Raw genomic sequence first — 19,145 nt, 5'->3', positions numbered from 1 at the left:
CGTGTTACAGACACTGTTTGGAAACAATAAAGGTATGTATGTAAATAAACATTTACAAAATATGGTTCATATTCGTAAAAATATTATTTTCTTCTAAAAATAATGGGTGCGGCTTAAAGGTGCCATATGTAATAATTTAATGTCAAGTCATCATTAAATGGTCCTGATATGTCAAAAAGCATTAATAAATCATGTTGTTTTCGAATACCTTTATAACTGATAACGGTAGTTCAGCCGGGATATACTCACTTCCAAATTAGATTTACAGCCCCGAAATCTTGTTATTGTTTTCATTTCGATGTCCCGCCCTCTACCGTTTGACCAATTAGAAAGTCAGTGAGTGTGTCACATCCAGTTTGCCAGTTACGCATCGCCCTCTTCGTCTAGCTACTGCCACTGGTAAAGTTACTAAACATGTCAGACCTTAGTAAATCTAAAAGACCTCGTCACGGTTCTCAACTTATTTATGACAAAGCCAGGAACAAAACGAGAATTTGTATCTGGGATGCCTTTGAAAGATGAAGACGATTGAAGGCGGAGAAGATGTTTTCATCTGACTCCAAACTAAATATATGAAATATATACCCGTTAGCCTGTATGTCGATGTGTCATCCAACTGACACGGCAAGCATTTTTTTTCGATATTTTGCCCTATGTGGATATGGGTAGTGTCAGTGCCTATTTCGTTCTCAATATGCTGATACGCTGAGGAAATGTGTTCCAACATTAGCACGGCTAATTGCGGTTTCTGGTACTGTATGTGCATCAGGCACATATGGGGTGTTATTTGGCACAATATAATGCATTACATGTCATGATTTTTTACTTTGTGTATTGACATGGTAGTAGGCTATATGATTTCTGCTTAACGTGGGTAGGCTCATAGAATTGCACTCTGCACTGAAAGATGGTGATGTGCGTACATGGAAGGGAATGCAGTGCGTCAGGTTGGATGCAATATGGAGTTATGCAGAACGAAATGTGGCAGTAATTTTACTGTTGGCCTTGGCTTGCCATCAAAGTAGGCCAATGCGATATATAATATATATTATTATGTATAATTATTTCGATGGTGGTCCGTGCAGTCAAACTAGACATTTTAGCAGGTTAATGCCAACAATCTGTCCCGACTCCCGACAAAAATTTTGCTGCGTAACTTTACAAATACATTTGGCTGATCGACATCAGTAAAAGATGGCATAATTACTTAGTAAACCATCTTGCAAGAAGCATAAACAAGAGAAACCTACAGCCTAGGACTCGTCGATTGCCATTTGAAGTTCCTTGGATTGGGATTCGGCTGTGTATCTGGCAACCTCAGTCATGGAGAGAGGGAGGGGACTACGGAATTTTGACCGTGACTGCAGTACCATTTCTGGCCACATTATTACATTATGCACCTTTAAATACCGGTGTGCTCTATAGCCCGGAAAATACGGAATATTTTGTCTATTGAAGTTTAAAAATGTTAAAATTGAGAAAATAACTATTCAAATAAGATATTTTGGTTTTCCATACAAAGACAATCTTCTTTAAAGATTCTGCAACATCCCCAGGATGCTTAATTTAATGGCAGATTGAATAATGCTTGTTTTCAAAATAAAATACGTATTTCTAGCTTAAAAGGGAACTGCACTTTTTTGGGAATTTTGCCTATCTTTCACAATCATTATGAAAGACATGACGATGAATGTATTTTTTTTTAATGCATTCTAAATATTAAGTAAATGCGATCAAAAGTCTGTTTACAATGGAGCCTTAATATTTACATATTTTGATCATATGAAGCATATGCATTAATTTCAAAAACGCATCACAACTCTCGCTTATTTTTAACAGCATCACTGATTATTACTGACTGCAGACTTTATGAGAGCCAACAAACATAATAAAACATCACTTACTGTACGAGGTCTGCAGTCATTAGGATGCCGACTGCCGGGATGTTCACATATTCCCATTTAGATGAAGAATGACCCATAATCCTCACAAAGAAAAGGGGGGCGGTGAATCCAAGCGTGATCTAGAATAAACTTACAGGAAGCAAGGAAACATCTCGCCAGTCAATCATGTCGAAATTGTACACAAGCTTGTGATTACTGCGTTGCCATAAATAGTTAGTCAGCGTTAGCGCTTAAAATAACAATATCACTGTTAATATTCAAATCACTAAATGTAAATGGAGTATTGTTGGAACTTTTCTGATGGTCATACTTGCCAACCCTCCCGATTTTTCCTGGAGACTCCCGAATTTCAGTGCCACTCCCAAAAATCTCCCAGGGCAACCATTCTTCCGAATTTCTCCCGATTTTCAACCGGACGACAATATTAAGGGCGTGCCGTGATGGCACTGCCTTTAGCGCCCTCTACAACCTGCCGGCCCAATCACATGTTGTATGCGGCTTCTGCATACACACGAAAGTGACTGCAAGACATACTTGATCAACAGCCATACAGGTCACACTGAGGGTGGACGTATAAACAACTTTAACACTGTTACAAATATGCGCCACACTGTGAACCCACACCAAACAAGAATGACAAACACATTTCGGGACAACATCCGCACCGTAACACAACATAAACACAATCCCTTGCATCCCTAACTCTTCCGGGCTACAATATACACCCCCGCTACCACCAAACCCCGCCCCCCACACACCTCAACCCCCCCGCCCCCAATCTCCCGGATTCGAAGGTCTCAAGGTTGGCAAGTATGCTGATGGTTATTGGATTTTACGGGCGGAATAGTGGAGCTCCCGTTGGCTCCACTGTAAGCGTACTATAATGTACGTGTATTCACAGATTAGAATGCATTTTAAAATACCCATTCGTCGTCAAGTCTTTCATAATGATTGTGATAGATAGGCAAAGTAAAAATAAAAAGTGCTGTTTTACTTTAAACGTCCTGCTAATATCTAGATATACAAATCTTAATTTAGGATGTCCTGCCAAGTAAAATAACTAGCTGCATGGACAGATAATTTCACTAGTTTTTACTATTTGATTCCCTTACATTTTGTCAACTCTTTTTTTTTTTGCAGTAGGTATAAATATCATAAATTGGCGCTTTTATCGGTTTATTGAACCATTCTTTTTCCAGGGTGGTATGCTTGTATATTGGTGTTTTGCCCATACGCTTATGAGATCATATCTGCTGCAAGAAGACTAAAATCAGCAGTCAAACATATTGCATAGACACAGATCATAGTGACAGAAAAGGTGGGAAAACAAACGCATGCATTGAAAACACCCAGAATAGGTGGGATGACAAAATCCAAGACACGACTGCATACACCCTGGACTGGTTGCCAGCCAATCACAGGGCGCGTATAATTGCATCCCTTCATTCTTTAACGCCTCCTTCAACATGTACAGTATTTGGCAGACAGTATGTAAACCAGGATTTAGGTAAAATAGCCCTCAGTCTGTAAATAACAGTCGATATATTGTGTATTTTACGTGTACAATTTGACAAAAAACATCAACCAGATTTGAGAATTCCAACTCGCGCATAGTAATTCAATGCTAAAACTGCTTCTGCTCGGCAGCTGCAGTGTCACACCTGTGTGCTGATGGCTCCAGTGTTAGAGTAGAAATCAGGTGTTCTGCTCCGCCGGGGCTCTCTCAGCAGGGAGCCTCGGCCGGTTGGCAGCGGCATGACCAGAGCCTGGTTCTCGTAGTGCGTGGGCATGTAGGTAATGCGCTCGCCACCATTCCGCATCTCATCGCTGGTGCGGAGGAAAAAGGGGGAGTCGTAGGGGGAGCAGGTGGGGCAGTAGCGGCTACGCCCCGCCGCCGCTTTCCCGGCTTTGGAGGTGGCCGGCGGATCTGGCGGGGAAAGCGACAGCGGGGTGTCGATGGGGCCGTCCAGGCCGGAGACGCCGCATGCGTTGCATTCAAAGTGCTGCAGGGAGTTGGAGCTACTGTCAGACCCATTCTTCTTACAGCAGTAGTACTGTAAACAAATAAGCAACATAACAACATTATTATTACATTATAACAGAAGAAGAAGAAGATCATAAAAAGATACAATTTGTGTTAGAATATTTGTTTCTAAATTATCACAAAAACTTTGTGCTACATTGAGGTTTTGGTGAGAAGACAAAAGCTGTCTTTGAAAGCTACCAAGAGTAAGGCTCGTAAAACTCCACTGTGTAGGGGGAAAGCAAGATGAAGGTGTTTCTGTTTTCTCTCATGTATGGTAATCAACAGAAAGATATTGTTCTAACCCAAGGACTTCAAAGCGGAGAGATGGCAGGATCTGCCCAATTTCTAGACAAACTCTTTTTGAACTATTTTATGGACCTCTTTTTGAAGTATTTTACAAACTCTTTTTGAACTGATCTTTTCTGTGAATTGTTTACGACCTTTTCTGTGGACTTTTTGCGACCTTTGTCCTTTGGAAACAGCGGTGGCCATGTGGTCGGGGAGGGTCCAAATAAAAGAAGGAAGCGTGCAATCTTGGCAGAGCATGTTGAGATACTGCACAAGGGTACAGTGTACAGACGACTCTCCTCGATATTGAGTCCAAATTTAATTCTGTCTCTGTTTAATTCTTTGCCTCTTGTCTTGTTTAATAGATGTCATCAGAGTTTGAACCTGACAATTTGGTCATTAGGAATGTGCATAGAATGTTTATTCACTCTATGGGAGGGACAAAAAGTGAGCGAAAAACATAAAAAGCAAAATAGAGTTATTTAGAAATTAGGGCTGTCAAGGATAACGTTTTTTCAGAATGCTATTAATCACATAAAAAAGGTGGCATTCATCTTGTATAAACGTAGATTAATCACGTAACTTGCATTTAAGCAAAAAATAAAAAGAATATATTGTGTATAACATTCTGACAAAAAAATGTAATGTGTGAAAATATTGTTCTTTTTGTTCAGTTATTGAAATTTTGCAAGCAAGTAATTTACTGCGACAAATCAATATTTAAAAGTGTGATTTTGAGTTGAGTTGAGTTGAGTTTGTGTTTATTTGGAACATGCAAACATACAACATGTGATACATCACAATTTCCAGTTTCTCCATTCAACATGTTCGAAAAGGAGTAGGAAGAAGCAGAGCTTATTTAATCCTACCCCTACTTCCTTTACATAGCAGTTGCTAAAACTTTTGTTCACTTCCTGTTCTCAATGTATTCACAATATACACCATAAGTAATAACTATAAAAATAAATAAATAAATACATAATAATTAGTGAAGTAAGTTATATTTCATATGGTGAGATAAGTATGATTATCTAGAAAATGAATGAATGGATTAAATAAATTCAGAATGTCTATCATGGTTCTACTTCTTTGTACTTTGTAAACACTTTAAGTTTGAAGAGTTTCTTGAAGTGGATTCAATTAGTACATTGTTTGATTTCTTTGCTTAATCAATTCCATAATTTAATTCCACATACTGATATACTGAAGGTCTTAAGTGTTGTACGTGCATACAAATGTTTTAAATAAAATTTTTCTCTAAGATTATATTTCTCCTCTTTTGTTGAGAAGAATTATTGTATATTCTTAGGTAGCAGATTGTAGTTTGCTTTGTGCATAATTTTAGCTGTTTGCAAATTCACTATGTCGTGGAATTTCAGTATTTTCAATTCAATGAATAAAGGGTTTGTATGTTCTCTATATTATGTATTATTCTAACTGATCTTTTTTGTAACACCGTTAATGAATGAAGTGTACCTTTGTAGTTATTTACCCATATTTCTGCACAACAACTCAGATATGGCAACACTAGCGAGCAGGAGACAATATGAAGTGCTTTTTGGTCTAGAACATGTTTTGCTTTATTCATTATTGACATGTTTCTTGCTACTTTATGTTGTATATTTTTTACATGAGATTTCCAATTCATTTTATCATCAATCATTATACCCAGAAATTTGGTTTAATTTACTGTTTCAATTTCTATTCCGTCTATTTGTATTTGCGTTTGACTTTCCCTTCCACTGTTACCAAATAGCATTATTTTAATCTGATTAATTGTTGATAACAGCATTGTGACCAAAACTATTATGGTTGTTTTTTTTGCAGTATTGTTTAACTTGAATGTGCTCAAAAAGTACGCATACAAACTGAAATCTTTAAATTTAAAAAAATAACTAAAACAAATAGACCCACAGTTACAACACCCACTACTTTGCATGTTTTGTGTTTCTTATACTTCACTAATAAGAGTGTTGTGGAGGGCTCTGTGGTGTGACTGCCATCATGTTGCAGTCTACACATATCTCTTATGTGTGACTGCCATTATGTTGCAGTCTACACGTATCTATTATGTGTGACTGCCATTATGTTGCAGTCTACACGTATCTATTATGTGTGACTGCCATTATGTTGCAGTCTACACGTATCTATTATGTGTGACTGCCATTATGTTGCAGTCTACACATATCTCTTATGTGTGACTGCCATCATGTTGCAGTCTACATGTATCTCTTATGTGTGACTGCCATCATGTTGCAGTCTACACATATCTCTTATGTGTGACTGACATCCTGTTGCAGTCTACATGTATCTCTTATGTGTGACTGCCATCATGTTGCAGTCTACACAAATCTCTTATGTGTGACTGCCATTATGTTGCAGTCTACACATATCTCTTATGTGTGACTGCCATCATGTTGCAGTCTACATGTATCTCTTATGTGTGACTGCCATCATGTTGCAGTCTACATGTATCTCTTATGTGTGACTGCCATCATTTGCAGTCTACACGTATCTCTTATGTGTGACTGCCATCATGTTGCAGTCTACACATATCTCTTATGTGTGACTGACATCCTGTTGCAGTCTACACAAATCTCTTATGTGTGACTGCCATCATGTTGCAGTCTACACATTGTTTACTTGAGTCATATTGCAGTCTACACGTATATCTTATGTGTTACTGCCATCATGTTGCAGTCTACATGTTGTTTACATGAGTCATGTTGCAGTCTACACGTATCTCTTATGTGTGACTGCCATCATGTTGCAGTCTACACGTATCTCTTATGTGTGACTGCCATTATGTTGCAGTCTACACATATCTCTTATGTGTGACTGCCATCATGTTGCAGTCTACACGTATATCTTATGTGTGACTGCCATCATGTTGCAGTCTACATGTATCTTTTATGTGTGACTGCCATCTACTGGTCACACTTATCATTTCACCATGTGCCAAATAAAATAGCTTCTAGGTCGGTAAGCACTACCAAAAGTATTCTGTTCATTCGGTGCACCGGGTTATAAGGCGCACTGTCGAGTTTTGAGAAATTAAAGGATTTTAAGTGCACCTTATAGTCCGAAAAATACGGTAGTAAATAAAAATAATAATTTCTTGACCATTTAAAACTGCTGAGCACATCGTTCAGATTTCTGTATGGATCTGTAAGGTTTCAAAATAAATACTGTATTCTTAAGTAATGTTTGTCTTGTTTTGTATGTAATATTTTACATGACAATGGTATACAAATAAAGATGACAAAAAAGAAAACCATGCTAACAAGTTGACTGAAATGACATGGTGTTCACACATGCGTGGACCGATCGTGTCTTCCGGGATAGATCATGTAGGGACAATCATTAATTCCGTTTATCGTTACATCCCTATTCCAATAAGACCAGACAAAGTTGCTAATCACTTTTTTAGGGTGTTTATGGTTAAGAATGTCCTCCTATAAATGTCATTTAGATCTTAAGTTGGTCCGTACACACGAGTTTCGACCGAGAACTAGTTGCAGCGCTCAGCAGAAGAATACAGTCGTCCCTGTGCTCTGCATGAGGGTGGAAACACGCCCTTCCTCCACTACAGTACAGAGGGAGGATAATGTCACTCATTTGTTAACTTTTCACAGGAAATGATATCTCATAACCTTAAGTAACACTGCCAAGCTGCTGTTGGAGATGATAAAGCAACGAGTGAGTTTCCTGATGTGTTAGCCGAGTTTATAAAATGAATAATTGTTTTCTATTTGTTGTATTGCTGTTTAACTTAATTCTTGCATTTTAGTGTTTTTAGGACTGTCCTTAATGTGTACATTGTGATACCGTACAGTACGCGTTAATTTAGGTATACGTTTTGACTGACAATGCGGCGTAGGAACCACTGTTGTTTTTGTCAGCAATGACAAAATTATTCTGTATTCACGACCATAACTTGACGATGACCACCTAATAAACATGGGTCCTTGATGAAGAGGTGTGACAGACTTAGACTTAGACTTACTTTTTTATTGTCATTCAAATTTGAACTTTACAGTACAGATAAGAACAACATTTTGTTGCATTAGCTCATGGTAGTGCAGGATAAAAAAGCAATAAGGTGCATATATAAATAAATAATTACTGTACAGATAAATATATTGCACTTTTTCATATGCATCCACGTTTATGGATGTATGTTATATTGTCTTTTTATTCCAGCGAGTTAATCCATTTTGGGGGGAATTGAGGGGATAGTTATGATGCGTTCAGCGAGTTAATCTATTTTGGGGGGAATTGAGGGGATAGTTATGATGCGTTCAAGAGTCTTGATGAGAGTGGACTGGACAAAAATGTTATTTGGCAAAAGAGGTAAAGTTAACTGTTTTTTGTTTTTTAATCAATCATCATTTGATACAACGTGTCAACCTTTATACCAATTCCCAATACTTATTGACCTACTTTTATGAGTAAAAATAATTTTTTTCAGACTAAAAACTTTAATTTTCGTCAACTAAAAAATGGATATAAGACTGACGCATGATGTAAGTGTCTATATTATCTATATTAGCCTACTATCAAAATGACTATGTGTCGCAGGCCGACGCAAATCTTTGTTGACAGAAATGTTGTATTTTAACTTTTATTCTACACATTTTTGCAACATTGGAAATAATTAGTAAAATGGAGGCTTCTCACAGGATGAGATAACTTCTGGAAATGACGGGCTTAGAATGGCCAAAGCTATAGATGTATGTGTCCAAGTTTAAGGAAACGGCAGATTGTCTTCTTCTAATGGATTTATTACAATCTTTGCAAGCTGGGTAACGTTTGCTGTGGTCTGGAACAACATGGCACACAAACAACTATGAGACATGCAGTCAATATTACATACAGATAATGTAAAGGAAATTAAATGAGCTCAACAATACCTACAAACGAGGCATAATGATGCAATATGTACATACAGCTAGCCTAAATAGCATGTTAGCTTGCAGTCACGGATTGACCAAATAGGCCTGATAAGCACTCCAGCAAATCAATACAATCAACAAAGCTCACCTTTGTGCATTCACGCACGGCAAAAAACGTTTGGTGGACACAATGAGAAAAAGAAGGATACTCTATAATATAGTTGGCTTGTTAGCAAGCTAGCTAACAACAGAGATAAAAAGTTGTGTGAAAAATAGCTTTAACTATTATTTTAGCCAAAGCCCACCAGCTAAACTTTCTAAACACATGATCACAAATGCTCTTTTTTTTGGAAGAATTTCGATAGCTTTGTTGTTTTTATTTCTAATATTGTAACTGTCCTTTCTGTACATACAGATACTTTTTTCAATAGCACTTTGCCTGTCCTTGCTTTAAAATGGAGAAAAGTTCAATAGTTATTTTTTAACAGCCTATTGAGTAGGTACGTATGAATAAATATTTACGAATGAAGTAGTCATCGTTAGTTAGCACATACCTAAAAATATCAGGCTGAATTTAAAAGTCGATGGCTGAATCAGAGTTTAGGTGTAAGCTTTAGAATCCGATTAGTCGACTATCAAAATAGTTTAGCTGCAGCTCTAATATAGAAATGATTAAATTGTGACTAAAACAAGTAAGCATTTTCTTACAAAATACTAAGATAAAAAAAGATGGCTGCCAAAATGGAAATAAACTTGTTCCTTAACCTGAGGACCACCCGTAACAATAAGAGTATTATTGTGGTTGTAGATTGCAGTGTTGTGGAAGTGCACTGCATTGTACTGAGTTATGTCTTCTATATTTGACCACATAAGGGGGTCAAAAATATTTCCGACACCAAATTATATTTTATTGATGCAACTCTTACACTGCTTCTCATTAGATTGTGTCATGGCACATGAGTGTATTTCTTTCGTTCCCCTGCCAGCAGTGTTGGATTTGATTAGAGAAAAAGAAGACTGGATCCACACTTGCCCCCAAAGCTAAAGAAACATACTGTACCTGGAGTCGACAGTAACAGAGCACAGCTATGATACACAGAAGTATCACTGTGGCCAGTATTCCTCCAGTTATAACAACAGTTCCAGCTGTCATCCGACCAGCTCTCCATCAAACTCTGAAACCGGTACAAGAAAGGACAATATTCAATGTAGGGAGTCACATCACACACGTCTGAAAACATGTAATCCATTTCATATCATAATCTTCCCATAATATCAGTGCATCCGTAAAATATTCACAGCGATTTACTTTTTCCACATTTTATGTTACAGCCTTATTCCAAAATGTAATACATTTTTGTCCTTAAAATTCTACACACAATACCCCGAAATGACAATATGAAACAATTGTATTTTATTTTTTTTTAGAAATGTTGCTAATTTATTGAACGTGAGTGTGAATGTTGTCTGTCTATCTGTGTTGGCCCTGTGATGAGGTGGCGACTTGTCCAGGGTGTTCCCCGCTTTCCGCCTGAATGCAGTTGGGATAGGCTCCAGCACCCTCGTTACCCCGAGAGGGACAAGTGGTAGAAAATGGATGGATAAAAAAACAAATAAATCACATGTACATAAGTATTCACAGCCTTTACTTGATACTTTGTTGATGCAATTACAACCTCAAATCTTTTTGAAAACGATGACACAAGCTTGGCACACTTATCTTTGGGCAGTTTCGCCCATTTCTCTTTGCAGTACCTCTCAAGCTCCATCAGGTTGTGTGGGAAGTGTCAGGTTCAAACACCAATGACATCACTTAAACAGACAATGAGCAAGGAATTAAACAGAGACAGGATTCAATTTAGCTCAATGAGGAGAGCGGGTAGACCTATACCCTTGTACAGTGTCATCCCACGCTCTGACAAAAGGATTGCACGCCTCCTCTTTTATTTGGACTTTCCCTGATTACATGGCAACAGCTGTTTCTAAGGGGAGAGGGGTCGTAAATAGCCGTCGCCCTTGGTCACAAAACAGTTCAAAGAAAAGATGCCTGGAGCTTGCGTCTGGTCCTGCTTCCTCTGCGCTTTGTAGATCTCGGGTCAAGACAAGATCTTCCTGTGGATTACAATAGATCAGCCAGCTTTTGTCTGCTCGCCGGGAACTCATGGAAACACAAAGTTTTGTAATAACTTAGATACAATTATTTTGACAGGAAGTGTCTGTGTCATTCTCAGATCTCTCAAGAGACTTTTAATGGGATTCAAGTCTGGGCTCTGACTGGGCCACTCAAGGAAATTTACAAAGTTGTCCTGAAGCCATTCCTTTGATATTCTGGCTGTGTTCCTAAGGTTGTAGTCCTGCTGAAAGATGAACCGTGAAGAGTGCTCTTGAACAGGTTTTCATCCAGGATGTCTCTGTACATTGCTGCATTCATCTTTCCCTCAATCTTTGTCGCTGAAAAACATCCCCTCAGCATGATGCTGCCACCACCACGCTTCACTGTATGGATGGTACTGGCCTGGTGATGAGCGGTGCCTGGTTTCCTCCAAACATGATGCTTGGCATTCACACCATAGAGTTCAATATTTGTCTAATCAGAGCAGATAATTTTGTTTCTCATGGTCTGAGAGTCTTTCAAGTGCATTTTGGCAAACTTTTACGAAGGAATGGTTTCCGTCTGGCCAATCTACCATACAGACCGGATTGGTGGATTGATGCAGAGATAATTGTCCTTCTGGAAGATTCTCCTGTCTGCACAGAGGAAAGCTGTAGCTCTGACAGAGTGACCATGGAATTCTTGTTCACCTCCTTGACTGGGGTCCTTCTCCCCCAATCGCTCATTTTAGACGACAGGCCAGCTCTACGAAGAGTCCTGGTGGTTCCAAACTTCTTGGAGGCGACTGTGCTCATTGGGAATATATTTTTGTACCCTTCCCCAGATTCGTGCCTCGAGACAATCCTGTTTCGGAGGTCTACAGACAATTCCTTAAACTTCATTCTTGGTTTGTGCACTGCCAAGTGTGGGACATTGTATATAGACAGGTGTGTGCCTTTCCAAATAATGTCCTACCAACTGAATTTACCACAGGTGGACTGTAGGAACATCTCAAGGATGATCAGTTGAAACACTTTTGAGCTTTATAGCAAAGGCTGTGAATACTTATTTACATGTGATTTCTTAGTTTTTTATTTTTAATACATTTGCACAAAAAACCTAATGTGTGTAGATTTTGAGGACAAAAATAAATGTGTTACATTTTGGAATAAGGCTGTAACTTAACAAAATGTGGAAAAAGTAAACTGCTGTGAATATTTTCCAGATGCACTGTATATAGGGATGGGAATCGAAACAACCGGTTTCCAGTGTATCAATTCCCTGGAATCGCTTTCCAGTTTGTCTAGCTGTTCTCTTAACGGTTCTTCCGGTTGGGGATGACGTCATTACGCAACGTGCTTAGTGACGTCAGCAACAAAGCGGTGCCCGGGCGGAAAAAGCGCACCGAAGTTTGCCGCCATTTTCCCAAAAAAGATTGCAACAGCGCTACTTTTAATAATTCCAAGGTTGCTATTTCATCAGAGGAGGACATACACGAAATATACTGAAACATATCAACATACGGCATGTAGTGAAGTGAAGTGAAGTGAATTACATTTATATAGCGCTTTTTCTCAAGTGACTCAAAGCGCTTTACATAGTGAAACCCAATATCTAAGTTACATTCAAACCAGTGTGGGTGGCACTGGGAGCAGGTGGGTAAAGTGTCTTGCCCAAGGACACAACGGCAGTGACTAGGATGGCGGAAGCGGGGATCGAACCTGCAACCCTCAAGTTGCTGGCACGGCCGCTCTACCAACCGAGCTATACCGCCCCTTATGTAATGAAATGAATGTTGTGTTTTTGAACCGCGCCGATCTCATCCCAGGCAGCAGTCATCTGACGTAAATACAACAGGTACTAACACTACTGATAATTTTAGCGCTATTACCTGTTAAATTGAAACAAATACCTTCTCATTCAGATAAGCATGAGGAGACATATTCTGACTGGTTTGGAGGCGGGTAGTAATGGCTCCAGTCAGCGTCTACCGTTAGTTTTCACCGCGGCAAGGAAGAGTACCACTTGGCCGGGTGCGAGGAATGTCACTGAACAGTGACTAAGTTTGTGGTTAAAAGCTCACAACAATTTGCCACATTATTACCCTTTCTGTAGGTGAATTTTTAGTCAGAGAAAAGTAGCATGATTTCCTCCAAACACATTTTCGCTCGTTGATTATATTATACAGGTGAAACTCATCAAATTAGAATATCGCGTAAAAGACCATTCATGTCAGCAATTCAACTTCAAATGTGAAACTAATATGTGATATTAACTCATTGCATGCAAAGTGACATTGGTCAAGCCTCTATTTAATAATTTAATACAACCATGATGATCATGGCTTACAGTTTAAAAACCCCCAACACATTTTCTGAGATTTTAAATTTAAGGTTTTCATAAGCTCTAAGCAATAAAAATGTGGCTTATCAACGCCTACAGCTGCCAGTACTAAAAGATGAGCCTGTTTTGATGCTATGATAAATGATATGTTGTGATGTTGTATTTTATTTTTTATTATATCGTATATGTATTGTGTGCTTTTTTTCTTTTTCTTTTCTTTTTCTTTGAAATTTTAATATTACTGCCTTTTTTACATCATGGCCAGGGTACTACAGATTAAAACTAGCCTGGCTAATTCGGGCTTGTTTAACCATGTGTAGTAGGGCTGGGAATCTTTGGGTGTCCCACGATTCGATTCAAAATCGATTCTAGGGGTCACGATTCAATTCAAAATCGATTTTTTTCAATTCAAAACGATTCAAAAACGATTTATTTTTATTTTTTTTAAAACAATACACAACAATACCATAATAATGCAATACAATTTAATTTTGGAGTTCTGAACTTGTAATTTCTTGCAGTGTTAATTAAGTGGTAATATGTCACATTTGTCCCAATTAACTTTATACCCTGATAAACAGCCATATTCAGTGATGACATTATTGATATAAAGAAGACAGGAGTTAACATGTGACAGGTAAAAAAATTATGTCGTCACAATACATCGATAGCTTATTATACTGAGAGCCAATATTTATACCATGAATATTATTTTCACTTCTTATTTTTGCAGCTAAGGGTTCAATAACCAAATTAAATAATAATCCAGATGCAGGACATCCCTGTTTTACTCCTCTTTTTAACCAAAAAGGTTCTGAAATATGATTATTGGTTTTGACTGATGCCATGGGCCTTGTATAAAGCATCTTAATCCATTGTATAAAATTATCTCCAAATCCAAATTTACGTAATGTGCAAAACATAAATGACCAGTTTATGCGGTGGAATGCCTTCTCCGCATCAACACTACATACTGCTGTGGGATAAGGGAGACTTCTAGCATAGTAAATAACATTCAACAATTTCCTTGTATTGTCTGAAGATTGTCGACCTTCCATGAAGCCAGTTTGGTCAGTATGAATTAATTTTCCTATTACATTTGATAATCGTGTGGGTAAGATTTTTGCCAAGATTCAAAAGGATTGTCTATTCATTCAATACATAGGATTTCAGCAGGATCTACCCCAGTCTGCTGACATGCAAGCAGAGTAGTAGATTTTTGTAAAAAGCTTTTATAATTGTAAAGGACAATGTTTTATCAACTGTTTGCAATGATGTACATTTGTTTTAACTATTAAATGAACCAAAAATATGACTTATTTTATCTTTGTGAAAATATTGGACACAGTGTGTTGTCAAGTTTATGAGATGCGATGCAAGTGTAAGCCACTCTGACACTATTGTTCTTTTTTATTTTAAAGGCCTACTGAAACCCACTACTAGCGACCACGCAGTCTGATAGTTTATATATCAATGATGAAATCTTAACATTATAACACATGCCAATACGGCCGGGTTAACTTATAAAGTGACATTTTAAATTTGCCGCTAAACTTCCGGTTCGAAACGCCTCTGAGGATGACGTATGCGCGTGACGTAGCCCGGGGAACACGGGTATGCCTTCCCCATTGAAGCCAATACGAAAAAGCTCTGTTTTCATTTCATAATTCCACAGTATTCTGGACATCTGTGTTCGTGAATCTGTTGCAATTATGTTCATTGCATTATGGAGAAAGAAGCTGAGCAAGCAAAGAAGAAAGTTGTCGGTGCGAAACGGACGTATTTTTCGAACGAAGTCAGCAACAACAGTACACAGCTGGCGCGTCTTTGTTTACATTCCCGAAAGATGCAGTCAAGATGGAAGAACTCGGATAACAGAGACTCTAACCAGGAGGACTTTTGACTTCGATACACAGACGCCTGTAGAGAACTGGGACAACACAGACTCTTACCAGGATTACTTTGATTTGGATGACAAAGACGCAGACGTGCTACTGTGAGTATGCAGCTTTGGCTTCTAAACATTTGATCGCTTGACCGTATGTGCGCAACTTTTTTTTTGCGTATGTACGTAACTTTTTTAAAATATATAAGCTTTATGAACCTTGGGTTAGGTGAACGGTCTTTTGGGCTGAGTGATTGTGTGTGTTAATCAGGTGTTTGAATTGTATTGGCGTGTTCTATGGAGCTAGGAGCTAGCATAGAAGCTAGGAGTTAGCATAACAAAGACGTAGGTGTTTTTATGCGGGATTAATTTGTGTCATATTAAATATAAGCCTGGTTGTGTTGTGGCTAATAGAGTAAATATATGTCTTGTGTTTATTTACTGTTTTAGTCATTCCCAGCTGAATACCAGGTACCGTGAGTATGCAGCCTTGGCTGCTAAACATTTGATAGCTTGACCGTATGTGCGCGTCACGTACGTAACTTTTTAAAAATATATAAGCTTTATGAACCTTGGGTTAGGTGAACTGTCTTTTGGGCTGAGTGATTGTGTGTGTTGATCAGGTGTTTGAATTGTATTGGCGTGTTCTATGGAGCTAGGAGCTAGCAGAGGAGCTAGGAGCTAGCATAACAAACACGTAGGTGTTTTTATGCAGGATTAATTTGTGGCATATTAAATATAAGCCTGGTTGTGTTGTGGCTAATAGAGTATATATATGTCTTGTGTTTATTTACTGTTGTAGTCATTCCCAGCTGAATATCAGGTACCGTGAGTATGCAGCCTTGGCTGCTAAACATTTGATAGCTTGACCGTATGTGCGCATCACGTACGTAACTTTTTAAAAATATATAAGCTTTATGAACCTTGGGTTAGGTGAACGGTCTTTTGGGCTGAGTGATTGTGTGTGTTGATCAGGTGTTTGAATTGTATTGGCGCGTTCTATGGAGCTAGGAGCTAGCAGAGGAGCTAGGAGCTAGCATAACAAACATGCAGGTGTTTTTATGCAGGATTAATTTGTGGCATATTAAATATAAGCCTGGTTGTGTTGTGGCTAATAGAGTATATATATGTCTTGTGTTTATTTACTGTTGTAGTCATTCCCAGCTGAATATCAGGTCACCCCCGGCTCTCACAGCATCTTCCCTATCTGAATAGCTTCAACTCCCCACTAGTCCTTCACTTGCACTTTACTCATCCACAAATCTTTCATCCTCGCTCAAATTAATGGGGAAATTGTCGCTTTCTCGGTCCGAATCTCTCTCACTTCATGCGGCCATCATTGTAAACAATAGGGAACTTTGCGTATATGTTCAACTGACTACGTCACGCTACTTCCGGTAGGGGCAAGCCTTTTTTTTATCAGATACCAAAAGTTGCGATCTTTATCGTCGTTGTTCTATACTAAATCCTTTCAGCAAAAATATGGCAATATCGCGAAATGATCAAGTATGACACATAGAATAGATCTGCTATCCCCGTTTAAATAAAAAAAATTCATTTCAGTAGGCCTTTAATGTCTAATGATAATGTCAATGAGGGATTGCATTGTTATGGTATTGCTGTGTATTGTTTTGTTGGATTGATTAATACAAAATAATAATAATAAAAAAAAAAAATAATAATAATAATAATAATAATAATACAAATTTAAAAAAACGATTTTTAAAAAATGAGAATCGATTCTGAATCGCACAACGTCAGAATCGCGATTTGAATTCGAATCGATTTTTTCCCCCACCCCTAATGTGTAGTCATGTGTTTTATGAAATTGCATTGTCCCCTTTGAAATAAACTAATCATAATGTGGGGACGGCGTGGTGAAGTTGGTAGAGTGGCCGTGTCAGCAATTGGAGGGTTGCTGGTTACTGGGGTTCAATCCCCACCTTCTACCATCCTAGTCACGTCCGTTGTGTCCTTGGGCAAGACACTTCACCCTTTCTCCTGATGGCTGCTGGTTAGCGCCTTGCATGGCAGCTCCCGCCATCAGTGTGTGAATGTGTGTGTGAATGGGTGAATGTGGAAATATTGTCAAAGCGCTTTGAGTACCTTGAAGGTAAAAAAGCGCTATACAAGTATAACCCATTTATCATTTATAATCTTAAAACATCAACATTGTATCAAAAGAAGGTTCGAAATATCTTGTGTTGCATGTTATAAGCCTCTGTCATTATATCAGTTTCACCTTGTAAATCTAAACAAACCTTTGCATTGTATATTTCCTAGGTAGATGACAAAGATTTTTAAGTTTTAAGATTGTTACAAAATGTTCCATTCTTGTGTAATTTACACATGTTTTATTTTGTTAAATTCTACAGAATATTTTTTTAAAATTTATTTTCAAAAGTTTTTTTTCTATGCTATGTGCCTCTTAAGACCTCACTGCTGGCTTTGTAAGGTCATGTTCGCTCTAAACTAAACATAAATGATGCTAATCGATCTATTTGTTATATTTTTTTCCAAATAAGAATCGATAAGAGAATCGATAAAGAGCCGAATCGTTAAGCAGAATCAAAAGTGTAATCGGAACCGAAAAAAATCGTATCAATTCCCATCCCTAACTGTATATAAAAGTTTATATGAAAAGAGCCTTGGTTAATGATGTTATACTCACTTTTAGCAAAGCGGCTTAACACCTGGAAGAAAACAAAAATAAATGACATGTTTTCAGTAATAGATATCGTACTTCGTATACACTTAAACCAGCTGTGTCCAAAGTGCAGCCCGGGGCCATTTTTGACTAGCAGCTAGGGGTGTAACGGTACACAAAATTTTCGGTTCGGTACGTACCTCAGTTAAGAGGTCACGGTTCGTTCATTTTCGGTACAGTAAGAAAACAACAAAATATACATTTTTGGGTTATTTATTTACAAAATTTGCAAAATCTTCCACCAAAAATATTTTTCTTAGTGAAATATTTGATGTGAAGTAATCGGAACCTTGGATAGGTCAATAATTCATAATAACATTGATTTTGATTCAATATTATGTTTTGAGCAATGACAGTTTGAAACAAAAAAAAACAGCTTTGTTTTATTTATCAAAAAAGCGGTTATTCATCCTCTGCTCAAAAGACCTAACCTCGATCCTGACCTCATGGTAAACTACCGACCGGTCTCCCACCTTCCGTTTATTTCCAAAATTCTCGAAAAAATTGTTGCACAGCAGCTAAATGAACACTTAGTGACTAAAAATCTCTGTGAACCTTTTCAATCCGGTTTCAGGGCAAATCACTCTACGGAGACAGCCCTCGCAAAAATGACTAATGATCTATTGCTAACGATGGATTCTGATGCTTCATCTATGTTGCTGCTTCTTGATCTTAGCGCCGCTTTCGATACCGTCGATCATAATATTTTATTAGAGCGTATCAAAACACGTATTGGGATGACAGACTTAGCCTTGTCTTGGTTTAACTCTTATCTTACTGACAGGATGCAGTGTGTCTCCCATAACAATGTGACCTCGGACTATGTTAAGGTAACGTGCGGAGTTCCCCAGGGTTCGGTTCTTGGCCCTGCACTCTTTAGTATTTACATGCTGCCGCTAGGTGACATCATACGCAAGTACGGTGTTAGCTTTCACTGTTATGCTGATGACACCCAACTCTACATGCCCCTAAAGCTGACCAACACGCCGGATTGTAGTCAGCTGG

At 38.2% G+C, this 19,145-nt stretch overlaps 1 protein-coding gene across 3 annotated transcripts in view; it reads right to left on the bottom strand.

The window, feature by feature from the left end:
• Positions 1-2,874: 2,874 nt before the first annotated feature.
• Positions 2,875-19,145, bottom strand: part of LOC133634917 (protein FAM163A-like) — a 56,813-nt gene continuing 40,542 nt past the window's right edge. For 2 of the 3 annotated variants that reach the window (XM_062027575.1, XM_062027576.1), the window contains 3 exons: positions 18,105-18,126; positions 10,174-10,288; positions 2,875-3,958 (listed from right to left, as the gene is read on the bottom strand). In XM_062027575.1, the coding sequence (XP_061883559.1) occupies positions 3,560-3,958; positions 10,174-10,266 (492 nt within the window). In that variant the 5' untranslated portion in view covers positions 10,267-10,288; positions 18,105-18,126 and the 3' untranslated portion in view covers positions 2,875-3,559. The remainder of the gene's footprint in view (positions 3,959-10,173; positions 10,289-18,104; positions 18,127-19,145) is intronic. The other variant, XM_062027573.1, reaches the window with a different exon arrangement.

Source organism: Entelurus aequoreus, linkage group LG19, assembly GCF_033978785.1.
Source record: "Entelurus aequoreus isolate RoL-2023_Sb linkage group LG19, RoL_Eaeq_v1.1, whole genome shotgun sequence".
NCBI lineage: Eukaryota > Metazoa > Chordata > Actinopteri > Syngnathiformes > Syngnathidae > Entelurus > Entelurus aequoreus.
This window is presented reverse-complemented; position numbering and strand designations above follow the sequence as displayed.